The sequence below is a fragment of the Scyliorhinus torazame genome, chromosome 18, assembly GCF_047496885.1.
Source record: "Scyliorhinus torazame isolate Kashiwa2021f chromosome 18, sScyTor2.1, whole genome shotgun sequence".
In the NCBI taxonomy this organism is placed as follows: Eukaryota; Metazoa; Chordata; class Chondrichthyes; order Carcharhiniformes; family Scyliorhinidae; genus Scyliorhinus; species Scyliorhinus torazame.
Window position 1 is genome coordinate 13,260,454 of NC_092724.1, and position 21,619 is coordinate 13,282,072.

The 21,619-nt window shown below is 50.8% G+C and overlaps 1 protein-coding gene and 1 long non-coding RNA gene across 2 annotated transcripts in view; one reads left to right on the plus strand and one right to left on the minus strand.

Moving 5' to 3' along the window:
- micos13 (mitochondrial contact site and cristae organizing system subunit 13) lies at positions 1–14,784 on the minus strand. The gene is made up of 4 exons (XM_072482174.1): positions 14,636–14,784; positions 6,361–6,517; positions 4,918–4,969; positions 1–205 (listed from the first exon to the last, which is right to left on the minus strand). Exons 1-4 carry the CDS (start codon positions 14,647–14,649, stop codon positions 99–101), a joined length of 330 nt encoding a protein of 109 aa, XP_072338275.1. The 5' UTR covers positions 14,650–14,784; the 3' UTR covers positions 1–98.
- Positions 14,683–21,619, plus strand: part of LOC140394954 (uncharacterized) — a 23,783-nt gene continuing 16,846 nt past the window's right edge. Inside the window, exon 1 of the long non-coding RNA XR_011936077.1 lies at positions 14,683–14,860. This is a non-coding gene — a long non-coding RNA (uncharacterized lncRNA). The remainder of the gene's footprint in view (positions 14,861–21,619) is intronic.

The following is a 21,619-nucleotide window of genomic DNA, read 5'->3' on the forward strand; positions in this document are numbered from 1 at the left end:
CAAGTTCATAATACATTTTATTACCATCATACAAGTATTTACATTTTGTTACAGTCTGTGGTCATGAACAAAAAGTCTTCTGTTGATGATGGAGCTCTTCACCCTGTTTTGTTGGTCACATTCTTGATGTACTGCCAGCCCTTCTGAGTGTATTCGGTACATTTTGAGGGTGCAGCTGAAAAGAAACTCACTGTTGCGTCAATTCCTGCAAAACATTGAAAACCAAGCTGGTTCATGTGCTTTTGGGAATCCTCAACAACAGTGAAGTGCTCAGTGTACCCACTTCTGTTCAACATTTATCAACAAGGTATAGGCTACCTGGCTAAGAGGCAGGAACAGCATTACCCCACATATTCACTTCTGGACTTAAGACCATAAGACATAGGAGCAAAATTAGGCCACTTGGCCCATCGAGTCTGCTCCACCATTCAATCATGGCTGATATTTTTCTCATCCCCATTCTCCTGCCTCCTCCCCATAACCCCTGATGCCCTTATTAATCAAGAACCTATCTATCTCTGTCTTAAAGACACTCAGTGATTTGGCCTCCACAGCCTTCTGCAGCAAAGAGTTCCACAGATTCACCACCCTCTGGCTGAAGAAATTCCTCCTCATCTCTGTTTTAAAGGATGGTCCCTTTAGTCTGAGATGGTGTCTTCTGCTTCTAGTTTTTCCTACAAGTCGAAACATCCTCTCCACGTCCACTCCATCCAGGCCTCGCAGTATCCTGTAAGTTTCAATAAGATTCCCCCCTCATCGTTCTAAACCCCAACGAGTACAGACCCAGATTCCCCAACTGTTCCACATACGACAAATTCTTCATTCCAGGGATCATTCTTGCGAATCTCCTCTGGACCCTTGCCAAGGCCAGCACATCCTTCCTTAAATACGGGGCCCAAAACTGCTCATAATACTCCAAATGGGATCTGACCAGAGCCTTATACAGCCTCAGATGTACATCCCTGGTCTTGTATTCTAGCCCTCTTGACATGAATGCTAACATTGCATTTGCCTTCTTAACTGCCGACTGAACCTGCACATTAACCTGAAGAGAATCGTGAACAAGGACTCCCAAGTCCCTTTGTGCTTCTGATTTCCTCAGCATTTCCCCATTTAGAAATTAGTCTATGCCTAAATTCCTCCTTCCAAAGTGCATAACCTCACATTTTTCCACATTGTATTTCATTTGCCACTTCATTGTCCACTCTCCTAGCTTGTCCAAATCCTTCTGCAGCCCCTTGCTTCCTCAATACTACCTGTCCCTCTGCAGACTTCTTTGTCACTAAGATTGGGACACTCCAGTCACCAGCCTCTACTATATCCCTCCTTTCCACTCCCCCACCAAGCCAGACATCCATTAACTTCCCCTTGTTCTAACCCTGGACTCAAACCTTTCTCTAATTTTTCTCCCATAACACCTCATTCCCCCCACTCTCGGAGCTCATCTTGTCCACTCAATGGCATTACCATTGCTGAATTGCCCACTAACATCATCCAGGGGGTTTATCATTCACCAGAAGCTGAAGTGGACTAGCCATATAAATACTGTGGCTACCAAAGCAGCTCAGAGACTAGGAATCCTGCAAAGAATAACTCACCTCCTGACTCCCCAAAGCCTGTTCACCATCTACAAGGAACAAGTCAAAAGTTTGATGACAAACTCTCCACTTGCCTGGATGAGTGCAGCTTCAAAAGGCTCAAAAAGCTGGACACCACCCAGAACAAAACAACTCACATGACTGACACCCCATCCACTACCTTAAACATTCACTCCCTCCACCACCAGTGCACAGTGCCCGTAGTGTGTACCATCTACAAGATGCACTGCCGCAAATCACCAAGGCTCCTTTGACAGCCCCTTCCAAAGTCACAATGTCTATTGTCTAGAAAGAGAAGGCAGGCAGACACACAAGAACATCACCATCTGGAGGTTTCCCTTCAAGCCTCTCATCATCCTGACATGGAAAAATCTCGATGTTCCTTCACTGTCTTTAGAGTCAAAACCCTGGAATTCCCTCCCTAACTGCACTATGGGTGCACCTACACCATAGAGGGCAGCACGGTAGCATTGTGGATAGCACAATTGCTTCACAGCTCCAGGGTCCCAGGTTCGATTCCGGCTTGGGTCACTGTCCGTGCGGAGTCTGCACATCCTCCCCGTGTGTGCGTGGGTTTTCTCCGGGTGCTCCGGTTTCCTCCCACAGTCCAAAGATGTGCGGGTTAGGTGGATTGGCCATGCTAAATTGCCCATAGTGTCCATAATTGCCCTTCGTGTTGGGTGGGGTTACTGGGTTATGGGGATAGGGTGGAGGAGTGGAACTTGGGTGGGATGCTCTTTCTAAGAGCCGGTGCAGACTCGATGGGCCGAATGGCCTCCTTCTGCACTGTAACTTCTATGAAATCTATAGAGACTGCAGCAGTTGAATGCAGCAGGTCACTATCACCTCTTTTTTTAAAATATATTTTATTGAAATTTTTTTTCCCCAAACAACAATTTTTCATCTTACAAAACAAACGCAACAGTAACAATACAGAAATTTTTAACAATACACAAGTAACAAAGCCCCCTTATCTATTGACCTAAACTAAACTCAACCCCCCCCCCCCTCTTGGTTGCTGCTGCTGGTCATCTGTCTTCCCTCTAACGTTCCCCTAGGTAGTCGAGAAATGGCTGCCACCGCCTGGTGAACCCTTGAGCCGATCCTCTCAGGGCAAACTTTATCTGCTCCAGTTTAATGAACCACGCCAAATCATTTACCCAGGCCTCCAGTCCAGGGGGCTTCGCCTCCTTCCACATGAGTAGGATCCTGCGCCGGGCTACTAGGGACGCAAAGGCCACAACGTCGGCCTCTTTCGCCTCCTGCACTCCCGGCTCTTCCGCAACTCCAAATAGAGCTAACCCCCAGCCTGGTTTGACCCGGGCCTTCACCACCTGCGAAATCACTCCCTTCCAATACCCTTCCAGTGCCGGGCACGCCCAAAACATATGTGCGTGGTTTGCCGGGCTCCCGCCACACCTCCCACATTTGTCCTCCACTCCAAAGAACCTGCTCAATCTTGCTCCCGTTATGTGTGCTCTATGTAGCACCTTAAATTGAATCAGGCTAAGCCTGGCGCATGAGGAAGAGGAATTTACCCTGCTTAGGGCATCAGCCCACATACCCTCCTCTATCTCCTCCCCTAGTTCTTCTTCCCACTTTCCTTTTAGTTCGCCCACCGACTCCTCCCCCTCTTCCCTCATCTCTCGGTAAATCTCTGACACCTTGCCCTCTCCGACCCACACCCCTGAAAGCACCCTGTCCTGTATCCCCTGTGTCGGGAGCAACGGAAATTCCCTCACCTGTTGTCTAGTAAACACCCTCACCTGCATATATCTCAAAAAATCTCCCCGGGGCAACTTATACTTTTCCTCCAATGCTCCCAAGCTCGCAAAAGTCCCACCTATAAATAAATCTCCCACCCTCCTAATTCCCAACTGGTACCAGCTCTGAAATCCTCCATCCATTCTTCCTGGGGCGAACCTATGGTTGTTCCTGATAGGGGACCCCACCAGGGCACCCGGCACCCCTCTCTGTCGCCTCCACTGTCCCCAGATATTCAGTGTTGCCGCCACCACCGGGTTCGTGGTAAACGTTTTAGGTGAGAACGGTAGCGGCGCCGTCACCAGCGCCTCTAGACCCGTCCCTTTACAGGACTTTCTCTCCAGTCTTTTCCACGCCGCTCCCTCACCCTCCACTATCACCTTCTCAATGGCAATTAGGGATGGGCAATAAATATTGCCTCAGCCAGTGGCGCCCACATGCCAAGAATGAATCAAAGGCTGTTCAGCCCACTTGACCTGTGCTTTCTCTTCAAGGGCAGCTACCTACCATAGTGACACAAAGCTGGCCTCTCCCTGTGTACTCTTCCTTTTTCAAGCAGCTATACAATTCTGCTTTAAACAGTGTCATGGTCTCTGCATCAATAGCACTTCATATTTCAGTAACCTTCAGTTTATGTGGTACTATTTTATTTGATCCAGCCTCAGTGTCCACGTGCAAGCTCTTTGGTCACCTGTCCTGGGGCCTCTTTAGATAGCTCGGTGTCACAATTTGACTGGTATGCTCCTGTGAATCTCCTTGGGATGTTTAGAAAATAGTCCATGCCTCTATTCTTTTTTCCAAAGTGCAAGACCTCGCACTTGCCCACGTTGAATTTCATCTGCCATTTCTTGGACCACTCTCCTAAACTGTCTAAATCTTTCTGCAGCCGTCAAGTTTGTATCAAAATCTTCCTAACTACAGGATTAAAACTGAATGCTGTTCTATATCAGATTGCGTGGAGTCAGCTAAATATGATGCGAAATGGCAGATTCTGAACCTCCACCTATGATTCACAATATTTAAGATTCCTGTTTTTTTTAATATAAGTTTAGAGTACCCAATTCATTTATTCCAATTAAGGGGAAATTCAGCGTGGCTAATCCACCTACCCTGCACATCTTTGGGTTGCGGGGGCGAAACCCATGCAGACACGAGGAGAATGTGCAAACTCCACACGGACAGTGACCCGAAGTCGGGATCGAACCTGGGACCACAGCGCCATGAGGCAGCAGTGCTAACCACTGTGCCGCCCATTAGATTCCTGTTTTTAGCCTAGTCGTTGGAAAGTACCATGAGACCACCAATGGCCTCGCTTCACAAGTTATAATGTTGACAATCAGAAAGAAAAAGAACTAGGATTCCTGCCACTGCTAAATATCCAGCAGCTGTGAGATGAAGGATCGGGAGTCAGTGCAGCCTCTCCACAACATAACTTCTGTCACTCCAAGTCTAGGTTCACACCGGAATAACCCGTTCTAGGAGGTGCTAAAGGAAGGCTGCTGCTCGTGAAGCTGTACAGACTCTGGCTATAAAGTTTATTCATGGGCATGCTTACCTGTATTCCACATCTTATCTGGAGACACATTCAGCTTGGGAAGTTCAGGTAGCTGTGGAGGGAAGGTAAACCATTAGTCACTACTGTTCCGTCAGAAAATCCTCTCTTGCGGATGAGGGCATCACTCGCAAGGCCAGCAATTGATGGCCCATCCCTCATTGTTCTCAAGGCACTGATAAAACTGGCTGGCTTGCTGGGCCATTCCAGATGGCATACGGATGTGGGACTGGAGTCACATCTCAAACCGGGCAAGAATGGTGGGTTCTCTTAATAAAAGCAAATTACAGCGGATGCTGGAATCTGAAAATAGAGAAAATGCTGGAAAATCTCAACTTCAGATGATTAGCTCTACCCCACCTCGACCCCTTTGTTTTCATCCCATTTCATTTTAACTGTCTTTTACCATTTCTTTTTTTCTTGAATTTCTTTATATATATTCCCCCCACCTTATTCCCCCTTTCCTTACCGTTTCTCTCCCTTTCTTCCCCCACATCTACATCTGTCATAGTTTGCCCGATGTTAGTTTCTCTGCTGTTCGGCCTTTCACACCTTTTGTTCTCTCTGGGGACTGCCATTAGCACTCTGTTCCCTTGGTTTCTGTGGCTATTAGCACCCTGTTCCCTTGGTTTCTGTGGCTATGACTCGGCTTTCATTCTCACTGTATAAATATTTCCCCACTTTCAATGTCTTTCAGCTTTGATAAAGGGTCACCTGGACTTGAAACGTTAGCTCTTTTCTCTCCGCTATAGCTGCCACCAGACCTGAGATTTTCCAGCATTTTCTCTTTGGTGGGTTCTCTTCCCCGTCACAGAACCAAGACAATAACAGTGGTTTTAGATTGAGGAGATTTATTCTCTAGTTAATACTAATTCTCAGGAAGTACTGGGCACTGACTGATTGTATGAATACGCACGCACACACACAGCGCTTCACCAATGCACGTCCCTCGTTCCCTCCACCCAGGGTAGCATATTCATGCACACCAGAAAGCCCCAAATTCAATCCCTGGTTCACACAGACTAATTTCAGCCAGAGCAGCTGTCAGGATACAAAAGTTGGACTTAGCCACCATGGCCTCCCCGTTTAACCAAACTCCCCTTCCACCCCAACCCCAGCTGCTCTCAGCCCCAACAAAAAGAAAATACCAGGAAGAGATAGAGGTAGGGGGAAAGAAAGCCAGTCTGGCATCTCCCGCCACCACAAACACAATCCAGAGACTCTTACTGGAAAATTGTATAGAGGTCAGGCAAGTAGTTTCAGCTTCCCACTTCGCTAGATAACTGGGGGGGGGGGGGGGGGGGGGGGGGTTATGTTCATTCTGAGCTCACTGCAGAAGAAAAGCTTCTTTGCCAATGGAACAGAGGGTGCTGCTGTCAATTGAAGCCCACCTCAGACAGGAGGTGAACATAGAACAAGGCAATGTGTTTGGATGATGTACTGTACCTTCACTCCAAAATACTTTGCCGTCTGATCCACAGCAGCGGGTACGGCGATGGACAACTTCTGCAAAATCTCAGAACTGCGTTCCCCGTTCCCCAATAATTCTTGGTCAGAAACGACGTACATAGTGCTTCCAATGATACCAACTTTTGCAAAGAACCTTGAAAAGAAAACCATCGGGGGGAAGGGGAAAAAACAAAAATATTTTTGTCCCATTTCATCAAGAAACAGTCAACTCATCATAAAACATAGTTGTACAAGGCTAGCAACCATGGACATTCGTGTAGCCCAGCCAAGTAGAAGGTTAGGACTTGTATTTGGAGTGTTGTCATGAGCTTACTTAATGGACTGATACAATAAATACTTTGGACAAAACAAACAAAAAGAACAGTATCACTTATACTGGACTTCCTCTGACTCAGATTCCAGAGATCTGCCCTGATTCGACTAACCAGAAAACTCCATCCAAAGAACAGAGAATCATTGAGGCAACATCCCAGCCTCAACCAGCATGTCTAAAAAGCAACTAATCAGTCACTCATCTCAGCATTGCTTGCAGTGTACAAAATGGCAACCACATAAGTGGCAGCACGTTGTAATTCATTCTGTGACGTCCTCTTGGCTATTTCTGAGTGACTGAACGATAAACGCCACATAAAATGCAAGCTTTATAAAAAAGACTTTTAACAGGAATTTCTGGGATAACGTTGAGAACATGATTACATTGATACTGATATGAGGTTATCTGCAGTAACAACTTGTATTCCAGTTTACACATTTAAGGGTCAATTCAGTTCAGAACCTTAATTCGTCCCTCAGGAGTTTGAATCCGTTAATACCTGAGAAAAATCACAGTGACCAAATCACATGAATGTCCAAACTGGAGACAGATTGAGGAGGACTTGGCAGGATTGTTGAAAGGTAACCAACATGGCAGTCCTTTATACTAAGATTTATGCCATCAGCTAGCTTTGCAGCCTTGGAGAAATTGATTAAACGGCCGTGAAGCCCCAGGCGTGACCGATACGAGGTTTATCTTAAAGATCTTGCATTGACATAGCATTTTTGTGACCTCAAGAACATCCCAAAGATAATGTTTCAGATATTGGTTGAGGGATAAATATCGGACAGGATAGAGTCATAGATGTTTACAGCATTGAAACAGGCCCTTCGGCACGGCTTGTCAATGCCGCCCAGTTTCTATCACTAAGTTAGTCCCACTTACCCGCATTTGGCCCATATCGCTCAGTACCCACCCTGCCCATGGAACTGTTAACTGCTTTTTAAAGGAAAAAATTGGACCCGTCTCTACCACTGCCTCTGGCAGCTCGTTCCAGATGCTCACCACCCTCTTGTGTGAAGAAATTTCCCCCCTGGTCTCTTTTGCATCTCTCCCCTTAAACCTATGCCCTCTAGTTCTAAACTCCTCTACCTTTGGGAAAAGATGTTGACTATCTACCTTACCTATGCCCCTCATTATTTTATAAACCTCTATTAGATCACGCCTAAGCCTCCTACGCTCCAGGGAAAAAAGTCCCAGCCTAACCAGCCTCTCCTTATAGCTCAGACCATCAAGTCCTGGTAGCATCCTCGTAAATCTCTTCTGCACTCTTTCTAGTTTAACAATATCCTTCCTATAATAGGGTGACCAGAACTGAACACAGTATTCCATGTGTGGTCTGACTAATGTCTTGTACAACTTCAACAAGACGTCCCAACTCCTGTATTCAATATTCTGACCAATAAAACCTAGCATGCTGAATGTCTTCTTCACCACCCTGTCCAGATGCGACTCCACCTTCAAGGATGCTGGGAAGTACTCTGTAGCTTTACTTCAAAATCTTTTCCAGAGGGCAGTCAGGGCCTCAGTTTAACATCACCCACATGAAGGCACCCGTGGCAGTGCAGCATTCCCTCAGTGTTGCACTCGAGTACCAGCCTGGATTTCTGGAACGGGACTTGTGCCATAGCTTTGTGACCCGGTGTGGGGGCGCAAACCACTCAGCTACAGCTGGTCGACACTCCCTGCACAGTGACAGAGAGGCAGCTGGTGTTACTGCTTCAACACATGTATAGACTTGACACACACATTATAATAAACAGTGCGATGCTGTGAACGGTGTCTCCATGCCAACCTTAACTCGGTTACTTTTTGAAGTGCAATCAAAGTGTGACAGTCAGGGCGAATACAAAGTCCTGCAGACAGAGGGATAAATTAACCAAAAGAAAAGAAAATACTGCAGATCCTAGAAATCTGAAATAGAAACAAAGTTCTGGGAAAACGCAGCAGCTCTGGCAGTATCAATGGTAAAACAGAGTTTACATTTTGAGTTCAATATGATCTTCAGAACTGAAGGGAGGAGGAAATGTGATGGGTTTTTGTGCGGTTGAAAAGTAAGAGGGGAGGTCAACCAAAAGGGTAGATCTGGGCGAGGTTAGAAAGTGAAAGAGACTAAATAACAAAGATGCCATGGAACAAAAGACATCCCGTAATTGAATTTTAAAATGAGCAGCTCTGTCCGAAAGCAAAAACATGAAAACAAGATACAGACTGGCACTTGGCAAAAAAAAAAAATCAAAATGGAGGACATAGTCCATGATCTGTCACTGTTCAACTCAACGTTAAGTTCAGAAGGTTGTAATCGCAAGACGAGGGCGGTTCCCCAGGCTCGTGTTGAGCTTCGCTGGAACACTGCAGCAGGTCAAGGACAGAAATAGGAGCATGAGGGGCGATTAACTGCTGGTCTTTTTATCTTGGTGCTGCTTGGCCAGGCTACTGTGAGAACTCCCGGCTCTTATTTAACTATAGCCAGTGCTATGTTTCACATCCACCTGATCACACCGAGCACTTAAGAGACTTGCTCAGCGGAACAGCTTCTCCGACAATGCAGACCACCTTCGACGCTGCACGGAAAGGACAGCTCGGATCAAAAGCTCAGTTACTGAGTGGGATCTGAAGCCACAGTCTTCCGGGTTCATATCGGCAGCTCTGGAGAAGCTTACGTTTCTCCAGAGGCCTTTTTAAGCCAGTCAGCAGATCCAAGTCTCCATCCAAAACGTGAATGTGTATTTCACAGATGCCGAATGGGTGGATAGGAGGAAGCAGAAGTACACAAGGTCAGAGTTAGAGTCCTGGATAGGAGTAAAGCTTCAGAAAAGTTACAATGCTGAGGCCCGAGACTGAATTAAGGGCAAGGATGAGAAATTAAAACCTCACACTGTCGGAGGAGTTATTAAAGATCAGTGAAGGCAGGTATAATGGATACACCAGACTTCACGGGGCACAGCAAACATCCATTCTAAATATGTTTACATAGCCAAAATCATAGGAGAGAGACAACTTGCATTTATATAGACTTATCACAACCACAGATCATCCCAAAGCACTTCACAGCCACTGAAATAGTATTTGAGGTGTTATAATGTGGGAAACTCAGCAGCCAATTTTCACACAGCATGCGCCCACAAACAGCAAAGTGCTGACAACCAGATATCAGGGGCGGGATTCTCCTAGCGAGCGGCTAAGTGCCAACGCCGGCGAAAAACGGGAGTGTTTTACTCCAGCGTCGGCACTCGTTCCGGGGCCCAATTCTCCAGGCCACAGTGGGGTAGCACGACACAGGAGCAGCCCACGCCGCTCCAGCTGCCGATCCCTGTGTGAACCCAGCGCCTCGGGGTCCACGCCGTTGGCCCGGTGCCAACTATCACATGCGCCGTGGCATTCTTTCCTGCGCCAGTCCCGATACCAAATGGTGCAGGGCTACATGGGCCGGCACGGAGGAAAGGAGCCCCCCCCCCCCCCCCCCCCGACAGAGAGGCCGGCCCACCGATCGGTGAGCAAGGCCACTACGGAGCCCCCCCCCCGTGGGGTCGGACCTACCCTTCGCCCCACAGGGCGCCCCCGGACCCTTCTACGCCTAGGTCCCGCCAGCTCAGAGGATGTCAGAATGGCGCCAGCGGAACTCAGCTTTTTGTAGGCAGCTGCTTGGCCCATCCGGACCGGAGAATCGGTGCGCCGGCCCGTGCCAGAGGGTTGGCACATACCCCGACTGGCACCACGCCGGCCCCAGTGGCGCCGATTCTCCGCTCTGCGGAGAATTGTATCCCGGCATTGGGGTGCCGTTGCGCGATTCGCGCGGCCCGCCGCCGATTCTCCGACCCGACGGGGGGTCGGAGAATTCCGCCCCGTTTTTGTGATGTTCATTGCACAGGGAGAAATACCCTAATCTGGTAGCAGTGCTGTTTACACCCACCCGAGCAGACAGTCAGGCCCTTGGTATAATGCCTCAGCCAAAAAGACAGCTAGCAGACAGTGCGGCAGTCCCCCAGTATTCCACTGGGAGGGCTTCAGCCAGGGTGACCAGCTGTCCTGGACTTTCCGCAACTAGCCTTGCCCGATGTCCTGGACATGCCTTCCCAGGATGCGTTTGGTCCCAGTATTCAGCTGGCACTCCGCTCTGTGTGTATGCTCATGTATGTTGACACGGAAGCACAATGGTTTGTGACTGGGCTATCAGTGGGTATTCGTAAAAACAAGGAGCAGAGGGAGGCCATTCAGTCCCTCGAGCTTGCTTTGCCGTTTAACAAGATCATGGCTGATCGAATAGTAACCTCAAGTCTGCATCCCGGCTGCCCCCCGATAACCTATCACCCCTTGCTTACCAAGAATCTATCCAGGCCTGCCTTAAAAACATTCAAATGCTCTGCTTCCCACGTTCCCAGGAAGAGAGTTCCAAAGACTCACCACCCTCAGAGAAAGTTTTTTTTTTTGCCTCATCTCCCTTCTAAATGGGTGACCCCTTATTTTTAAACACTGGCCCCTTGTTCTAGATTCTCCCAGAGGAGGAACCATCCTCTCCACATCCACCCTGTCAAGACTCCTCATGAGCTAACGACCAAGTCACCTCTTACTCTTCTAAACTCTAGTGGATAAAAGCCCAGCCTGTCCAACCTTTCCACATAAAACTCACTCATTCTGGGATTAGTCCAGTAAACCTTCTCTGAACTGCTTCATTTCAGATGGGCAGCGTGGTAGCACAGTAGTTAGCACTGTTGCTTCACAACGCCAAGGTCCCAGGTTCGATTCCCAATTTGGGTCACTGTCTGTGCGGAGTCTGCACGTTCTCCCCGTGTCTGCGTGGGTTTCCTCTGGGTGCTCCGGTTTCCTCCCACAAGTCCCGAAGGATGTGCTGTTAGGTGAATTGGACATTCTGAATTCTCCGGAGTGGCAACTAAGGGATTTTCACAGTAACTTCATTGCAGTGTTAATGTAAGCCTACTTGTGACATTAATAAGGATTATTATTATTCTAATGCATTTACATCTTTCCTTAAATAAGGTGACCCACACTCCAAATGTGGTCTAACTGGTGTTCTGTAGGACGGAAACATAAGCTCCCTACTTTTGTATTCCAATCCCCTTGCAATAAATTATAAATTGTATTATCTTTTCTAATTATTTGCTGTAACTGCAGGCTAGCTTTTGTGATTCATGCACTAGGACATGAAATCCCTCCGAATCGCAGAGACTGCAAATTCCCACCATATGCATAATACATTTCATTTTTGTTCTTCCTGCAAAAATGGACAATTTCAAAGTTCCCCACATTATGCTCTATTTGCCAGATCATTGCCTACTCACTTAACTGATTTGTCTTTTCCACAACTTACTTTCCTCCACGACTTACTTTCCTACACCCGCCCTTGTGTTTGGGTAGCTGGGAACTTTCCACCGAGCTCAGACCAGTGCGTACGGCCAGAGCACCGCGCCTCAGCACTGGGTGGCCCGCCCTCGGCACCATGTCTCCGACAGCGCGGCGGGCCCTCGGCAACGCGCCTCCGACAGCGTGTCCCTACCACCGACATTGCAGCACTCCCTCGGTGCTGCTCCTCTTGATAGTGCAGCATTCCAAAAGTACTGACCCTCTGACAGTGCAGCACTCCCTCAGTGCTGACCCTCTGACAGTGCAGCACTCCCTCAGACAGTGCAGCACTCCCTCAGTGCTGACCCTCAGACAGTGCAGCACTCCCTCAGTACTGACCCACTTAACAGTGCAGCATTCCCTCAGTACTGACCCTCTGACAGTGCGGCACTCCCTCAGTACTGACCCCCTGACAGTACAGCACTCCCTCAGTACTGACCCTCTGACAGTACAGCACTCCCTCAGTACTGACCCTCTGACAGTGCGGCACTCCCTCAATACTGACCCTCTGACAGTGCGGCACTCCCTCAATACTGACCCTCTGACAGAGCAGCACTCCCTCAGAGCTGACCCTCTGGCAGTGTGGCACTCCCTCAGTACTGAATCTCTGACAGTGCGGCACTCCCTCCGTGCTGACCCTCTGACAGAGCAGCACTCCCTCAGTACTGACCCTCTGAGAGTACAGCACTCCCTCAGTACTGACCCTCTGACAGTACAGCACTCCCCTCAGTACTGACCCTCTGACAGTGCAGCACTCCCTCAATACAGACCCTCTGACACTGCAGCACTGCCTCAGTACTGACCTTCTGACAGTGCAGCACTCCCTCAGTACTGACCCTCTGACAGTGCAGCACTCCCTCAGTACGGACCTTGTGACAGTGCGGCACTCCCTCAGTATTGACCCTCTGACCGTGCAGCACTCCCTCAGTACTGACCCTCTGACAGTGCAGCACTCGCTCAGCACGAACAGTCTGACAGTGCGGCACTCCCTCAGTATTGACCCTCTGACAGTGCGGCACTCCCTCAGTACTGACCCTCTGACAGTGCAGCACTGTCTCAGTACTGACCCTCTGACAGTGCAGCACTCTCTCAGTACTGACCCTCTGACAGTGCGACACTCCCTCAGTACTGTCCCTCTGACAGTGCAGCACTCCCTCAGTACTGTCCCTCTGACAGTGCAGCACTCCCTCAGTACGGACCCTCTGACAATGCAGCACTCCCTCAGTACTGACCCTCTGACAGTGCAGCACTTCCTCAGTACTGACCCTCTGACAGTGCGTCACTCCCTCTGTACTGACCCTCTGACCATGCAGCACTCCCTCAGTACTGACCCTCTGACCGTGCAGCACTCCCGCAGTACTGACCCACTGACAGTGCAGCACTCCCTCAGCACTGACCCTCTGACAGTGCAGCACTCCCTCAGCACTGACCCTCTGACAGTGCAGCACTCCCTCAGCACTGACCCTCTGACAGTGCAGCACTCCCTCAGTACTGACCCTCTGACAGTGCAGCACTCCCTCAGTACTGACCCTCTGACCGTGCAGCAGTCCCGCAGTACTGACCCACTGACAGTGCAGCACTCCCTCAGTACTGACCCTCTGACAGTGCGGCACTCCCTCAGTATTGACCCTCTGACAGTGCAGCACTCCCTCAGTACTGACCCTCTGACAGTGCGGCACTCCCTCAGTACTGACCCTCTGACAGTGCAGCACGCCCGCAGTACTGACCCTGTGACAGTGCAGCACTCCCTCAGTACTGACCCTGTGACAGTGCAGCACTCCCTCAGTACTGACCCTCTGACAGTGCGGCACTCCCTCAGTACTGACCCTCTGACAGTGCAGCACTCCCTCAGTACTGACCCTCTGACAGTGCGGCACTCCCTCAGTACTGACCCACTGACAGTGCAGCACTCCCTCAGTACTGACCCTCTGACAGTGCGGCACTCCCTCAGTACTGACCCTCTGACAGTGCAGCACTCCCTCAGTACTGACCCTGTGACAGTGCAGCACTCCCTCAGTACTGACCCTCTGACAGTGCGGCACTCCCTCAGTACTGACCCTCTGACAGTGCAGCACTCCCTCAGTACTGACCCTGTGACAGTGCAGCGCTCCCTCAGTCCTGACCCTCTGACCGTGCGGCGCTCCCTCAGTACTGACCCTCTGACCGTGCAGCACTCCCTCAGTACTGACCCTCTGACAGTGCGGCACTCCCTCAGTACTGACCCTCTGACAGTGCAGCACTCCCTCAGTACTGACCCGCTGACAGTGCAGCACTCCCTCAGTACTGACCCGCTGACAGTGCGGCACTCCCTCAGTACTGACCCTCTGACAGTGCAGCACTCCCTCAGTACTGACCCTCTGACAGTGCGGCATGCCCTCAGTGCCAATGGGGGGGGGGGGGGGGGGGCGGTGATTCAAATCCGGCCCCGGTGGGTTTTATCCCCGAGACCGGGGGCGAGGTCGCTGAAGGACAGAGCCGCCCGCGCCGGGGTCTCCCCGCACCCCCTGAGCCTCCCGGCCGGGGCCTCGGGCTCTCCCCCCCTCGCCGCTCTCCGTCCGTCCCTCCCCCGGGCCTCACCTGAGGGCCGCCATTAGCGAAGCTGCCGCTCCCGACGACCTTTCACCCTCTGTCGCGCGTCACTGACAAGCGACGCCGTCCCACTCGCCCCTTTTAAAAAAATCCCCAATCCTTCAATTTGACACGGGCGCTGCCATCTTTGATACTGGCGACCACTTTGTGCCAGTCTCTCTGCTCCCCTTGGCCTGCAGGGCGGCCAGTAGTCGTGCCGGGCGCTATATGATCGTGAGGCCTGATTCCCATCCTTCCTCCAAGTTATTAAACATTTTTTTAATGTTTCCAATCCTTCCTCCAAGTTATTAAACATTTGTTTAATGTTTCCAATCAAGGTGCAATTTAGTGTGGCCAATCCACCTACCCTGCACATCTTTGGGTTGTGGGGGTGAGACCCATGCAGAAACAGGGCAAATGTGCAAACTCCACACGGACAGTGAACCTGGGCCAGGATCGACCCCGGGTCCTCGGCGCCGTGAGGCAGCAGTGCAAACCACTGCGCCACTGCTCACACTGGCCTCGGTGACTGTGAAATTTGCACTTTCCCCCGTGTCTGCGTGGGTTTCCTCCGGGTGCTCCGATTTCCTCCCACAGTCCAAAGATGTGCAGGTTATAATAATAATTGCTTATTGTCACGAGTAGGCTTCAATGAAGTTACCGTGAAAAGCCCCTAGTCGCCACATTCCAGCACCTGTTCGGGAAGGCTGGTGCGGGAGAATTGAACCCACGCTGCTGCCTTGTTCTGCATTGCAAGCCAGCTATGTAGCCCAGTGTGCTAAACCAGCCCCTGGTGGTTTGGCTGTGCTAAATTGCCACTTAGTGTCCAACGGTAATCTCGGCGTAAACTAGAAGCTGTTTAAACAGCTCTTCCTAGAAGCCACAGACAGGGAGAATGCATTGGACACCAGGAAGATCGCCCTCCTCCTCTCCATGGCGGGGCAACACGCCATCCACATCTACAACTCCCTGGCATTCGCGGAAGGCGAGGACAAGACAAAATACAAGACGGTGCTTCTAAAATCCGAGGAACACTTCAGCGTGGAAGTCAATGAGAGCTTCGAGAGGTACGTCTTCCAGCAGCGCCTGCAGGGTAAGGATGAGCCTTTTCAATCTTACTTGACACACCTCCGTATCCTCGCGCAGTCCTGCGGCTATGAGGCCACCTGCGACTCCATGATACGGGGTCAGATAGTTTTTGGAGTTATCTCGGACACCCTACACCAGCAGCTCCTCAAAATTAAACGCCTCACCCTCGCGACTGCCATCGAGACCTGCGTCCTCCATGAGAACGCGACCAGCCGGTACTCCCAAATCCAGGTGGCTGAAACGGCACGGCAGGGGTCCTACGAGGCGGAACGGGTCCAGTCGATCGAGTTCCTCCCGGCTCGCGGCCCGGATGAAGGCGGCCATTTTGCACGCTTTCCGAGGCCTCCCGCGCTTGTACGCGACAAAAGAGGGGACGATGACGCAGAGGGATGTGATGCGCAGGCGCGCTCTACGCAGGACCGCACCGCGCATGCACGGTGGCGTGACGAACGCCATGACGTCCCGACGTGCGGCAACTGCGGCTCCGTCCACTTAAAGCGGCAATGTCCGGCCAAAGCGCGACAATGCCTCCGCTGTGGCAGGATGGGGCACTACGCTGCCTGCTGTCGAGCAGCTCAACCTGCCAACTCTCAACAATTCCGCCAGCCTCGCAGGGACGTGTGGGCAATTCAGCCCCCATACACTGAGTCATATCCTGACTGCATGCAGCCCAGCGATACCGAAAACAGGGAACCTTTCCGCGTTGCGGTAATCCACAAGAACCGGATGTCCCCAAGTCGGAACCACCAGCCGCTGCCAGCACAGCATTGATCCGGGCGATGAGTGGTGTGCCACCCTAACGGTCAACCGATCACAGATCACATTTCGCTTCGACACTGGTGCCTCCGCCAATCTCCTTGCATGGTCGGCCTTCCAGACCTTGAAGGTTAAACCACCGATTCTGCCATCCCACTGTCAGCTGGTTGACTACAATGGAAACGTCATCCCGGCCACGGGGTCCTGCCAGCTCGAGGTTACACACAACTCACACAAAGCCACATTGTCGTTTGAAATAGTTGGATCCTCGAAGGACTCTCTGTTAGGCGCACAGGCGTGCAAGATCCTCCACCTCGTTCAGCGGGTACACACTCTGTCTCCAGAAGGCACGTCCGACTTCCCGGATGCAGACTTTAGGGTGCAGCTCCACTCACTCCTCGCGCACAACCAGGAGGTTTTCGAGAGCATGGGCACACTGCCCTACACGTACAGAATACGGTTCAAACCGGACGCCACCCCGGTCATTCACGCACCTCGTAGAGTCCCAGCACCACTCAAGGACCGCCTCAAGCAGCAGCTGTAGGACCTGCAGGACCAAGGAGTGCTTTCCCGGGTCACGGAGCCAACGCCATGGGTCAGCTCCATGGTATGCGTCAAGAAGCCCTCCGGCGAGCTTTGGATCTATATCGACCCAGAAGATTTGAATGACAACATTATGAGGGAACACTACCCCATACCCAAACGAGAAGAAATCACGAGCGAATGGCTCGGGCAAAAATATTCACCAAGCTTGATGTCTCAAAGGGTTTTTGGCAGATTCAATTGGATCAGTCCAGCAGGAAGCTGTGCACTTTCAATACTCCATTTGGCAGACACTGCTACAATAGGATGCCGTTCGGCATCATCTCGGCCTCCGAGGTGTTCCATCGCATCATGGAACAGATGATGGAGGGCATCGAAGGGGTACGCGTCTATGTAGACGACGTTATCATCTGGTCCACCACACCACAGGAGCACATCAGTCGTCTCCAGCGTGTCTTTGCACGGATACGAGATCAGGGCCTACGCCTCAACCGAGCCAAGTGCTCTTTTGGCCAGACTGAGCTAAAGTTTTGGGGGGACCACATCTCCCGGTCGGGTGTGCGGCCGGATGCCGACAAAGTGGCAGCCATCACAGCCATGCAGCAGCCGGCAGACAAGAAGGCAGTGCTGCGCTTTCTCAGGTTGGTCAACTTCCTGGGGACGTTCATTCCCAACCTTGCCTCACACACGACGGCTCTTCGCCACCTGGTCAAAAAGATAACGGAATTCCAGTGGCTGCCCGCACACCAGAGTGAATGGGAGGAGCTCAAGGTCAAGCTCACCACCGTCCCGGTACTGGCGTTTTTCGATACCACACGGGAAACAAAGATCTCAACGGACGCCAGCCAGTCCGGCATTGGGGCGGTACTCCTGCAACGGGACGACACCGCATCATGGGCCCCGGTCGCCTATGCGTCGCGGGCCATGACCCCCACAGAACAGCGCTATGCGCAGATTGAGGAGTGCCTAGGCTTGTTGACCGGCATCGACATATTTCACGATTATGTATATGGTCTTCCGCAGTTCACTGTGGAAACCGCCCATCGCCCCCTGGTCGGCATCATTCAGAAGGACCTCAACGACATGACCCCTCGCCTCCAGCGCATTCTGCTCAAGCTCCGGAGGTACGACTTCCAACTTGTCTACACCCCGGGGAAGGATCTCATCATCGCGGATGCTCTGTCCAGGGTGGTCAACACACTGCCCGAATCGGAGGGGTTCGTTTGTTAGATCGACGCACAAGTAGCCTTCACATCGGCCAATCTGCCGGCCACTGATGCACGTCTGGCCCGCATTCGCCGTGAGACTGCGGCTGACCCGCTTCTACAGCGTGTAATGCGCCACATGATGGAAGGGTGGCTCAAGGGGCAGAGCCCACCATTTTACAATGCCCGGGACAACTTGGCCAGCATTGAGGGTGTCCTCTTGAAGTTGGACACAGCATGCACCGGCTTGTCCTCGAACAATTGCACAAAGGCCATCTCGGAGTTGAAAAGTGCAGGCGGAGGGCCCGAGAGGCCGTGTACTGGCCGGGCATCAGCGACGACATCGCCATCATGGTGCTCAACTGCCCCACCTGCCAAAGGTTTCAGCCGGTGCAATCCCCTGAGACACTTCAGCCCTAGGAGTTGGTCACATCCCCCTGGACGAAGGTGGGCGTGGACCTCTTTCATGCGCTCGGCAGGGACTACATCATTCTGATTGACTACTTCTCAAATTATCCGGAGGTCATACGCCTGCACGACATGACATCATCAGCTGTCATCCGGGCATGCAAAGAAACCTTTGCCATGGAATTCCGCTCACCGTCATGTCTGACACTGGGCCTTGCTTTGCGAGCCAAGAATGGTCTTCCTTTGCCACTTCATATAACTTCACGCACGTGACGTCCAGTCCCTTGCATCCCCAGTCGAATGACAAGGCGGAAAACGGCGTCCACATCGTGAAGCGGCTCCTCTGCAAGGCTGCTGATGCCGGATCTGACCTCTGTTTAGCCCTGCCGGACTATCGCTCGGCCCCACTGTCCACGGGCCTCTCGCCAGCCCAGCTGTTGATGGGTCGCACCCTCAGGACCACTGTGCCATCCATTCATGTTCCTGAACCCGACCATGTGCCAGTACTGCGAAGGATGCAGCGTGCTCAGCAGAAGGTGGCACATGATGCTCGAGCGACTGATCTTCCTGCCCTGGCGCCTGGAGACAACGTACACATACACCTACCGGAGGGTGACTGGTCGGCAACCGCCGAAGTTCTCCGCCAAGTGGCTCCCCGCTCATTCCTGATTCACATGCCTGATGGCTCTATTCGCCGCTGTAATCGGCGGGCCCTTCGGCTGCTTCCGCGCTCGCTACGTGATCATGCACCGGTGCCACGCCCTCCTGTTGTCGACTTCGTTGAGCTTCCTGCCACTCTGCTTCTTCCTCTCTCGCCCGTGGCCAGGCCCATTCCTCAGCCGGTGGATCTTGACCCACCCTTGAGGCGGTCATCCCGAATTCGTCGCCCACCTGATAGACTTGATTTATGAGCCTGTTAGCACATTGGACTCACTGAATTGTTTTACAGAACTGTTAACGTGTTTCTTTCTTGTCGTTCCAGAAGTTCTCTCTCGTCGTTTGCTGATTGCATTTGTTCTGTTATTGGTACAATCTCGTTGCTCTGTTACACCTGACACCTTCCTCTGTATATAGTTTAGCCTCATGTACATGTTGTAAATATTGCACACACATACTCAGATGCACTCAGTACACATTTCCATTTATTAGCATGTAGGCACATATCCTTGTGAAAGGGGGGGGATGTCATGATATCCACATCAGCATATCATGGTGCAATCACACACACACTGATGGACAGGTAGTTGGACCAACCAACACACACACAACATCGCAGCCAATCACCAGTGAGAGCACACGCACTATAAAACAGGGAACACCACAGTTCCCGCTCATTCTACCAGGAGATAGCTCAGAGCACAGAGCTCACAGCGTGCCACACAGACATAGACCATGTGCTGAGTGCCTCACCAAGATAGTGATAGGGCTGGGTCCACAGGTTAGCTGGTGAAGCACGAACCTTAGCCAGCAGTTAGTAGTTGTCATTGTTTAAGACAATAAAGCAGGGTTGTACCATCTACAGCCGCGTTGGATCATTTGTGCATCGGAACACCCAACACGACAGCAGTGTTAATATAAGCCTACTTGTGATACTAATAAAGATTATTATAATTATGTCTGGATCCCTGCAAAATGCTTGATCAGCTGACATGTCATGCTGCATCTAAAATCTGGTCAATTTTCAGCGATGACTTTTGGTGCCAGGAGAATGATCTTGCCGACTCTTTGGGATATTGACATTATGTGTTGTTTGAATTTGAGAAAGTGGTAGCACTGCATTGTTGAACTCCGGAGAGTATTTGCCCTGTGTGTTGTCTGTACTCAGGGAGATTCCAGTATAAGTATTGCTATGCCATACTCCGCAATCCAGAGTGAATACATCACTCGACTCTTCTACTAATTCCACTTTTGATCTCCACATGAAAATGAAATGAAATGAAAATCGCTTATTGTCACAAGTAGGCTTCAAATGAAGTTACTGTGAAAAGCCCCTAGTCGCCACATTCCGGCGCCTGTTCGGGGAGGCTGTTACGGGAATTCAATGCAAACTACTAAAAAATAATCACTGTACATCGAAAGTACATTAAAGTAGCGTCAGCATAATAACATGAAGTATAATGTGTCAAAGTTCATAGGTGACACTAAGATGAATGGTAGAGCAAAATTTAGTTCAGAGGACACTGAAAATCTGCAGAGGGAAATAGATAGTTTAAGTGAGTGGGCAAGGGTCTGGCAGATGGACTACAATGTTGGTAAATGTGAGGTCATCCATGTTGGTAACAACAAAATGGCCTAAGATTTAAATAGTAAGACATTGCAGCATGCTGCTGTACAGAGGGACCTGGGCATTCTTGTGCATGAATCGCAAAAAGTTGGTTTGCAAGTAATTAAGAAGGCAAATGGAATTTTCATAGGATCATAGAAGTTACAGTGCAGAAGGAGGCCATTCAGCCCATCGAGTATGCACCAGCCCTTGGAAAGGGCATCCCACTTAAGCCCACACCTCCATCCTTAACCCAGTAACCCCAACTAACATTTTTTTTTGGACACTAAGGGCAATTTAACATGGCCAATCCACCTAACCTGCCCATCTTTGGACTGTGGGAGCAAACTGGAGCATCTGGAGGAAACCCACGCAGAGACAGGGAGAATGTGCAGCTCCACACAGACAGTAACCCAAGCCGGGAATTGAACCTGGGACCCTGGAGATGTGAAGCAACAGTGCTAACCACTGTGCTACCGTGCAAGAGGGATGGAATTTAAGACCTGGGAGGTTATGTTGCAGCTGTATAAGGTGCTGGTGAGGCTACACCGGAAAAAAAAGAATTGGGTACTTTAAATTTAAATAAAAGAAAAAGAGATCGAAGCAGGGAGGTTATTTCCAATGGCGGTGAACCTAGAACTAGGGGGCACAGCCTCAAAATAAGGTGGAGCGTATTTACGACTGAGTTAAGGAGGAACTTCCTCATTTCTGTGGAATTCCCTGCCCAGT

Excerpts from the sequence above, each read along its gene's own strand:
- micos13 (XM_072482174.1), bottom strand. Across the intron at positions 4,970-6,360 it reads CAAAGTATTTTGGAGTGAAG|CTACCTGAACTTCCCAAGCT; the intron begins GTACAGTACATC and ends TTCCCTCCACAG. Across the intron at positions 206-4,917 it reads AGATAAGATGTGGAATACAG|GAATTGACGCAACAGTGAGT; the intron begins GTAAGCATGCCC and ends AATGTTTTGCAG.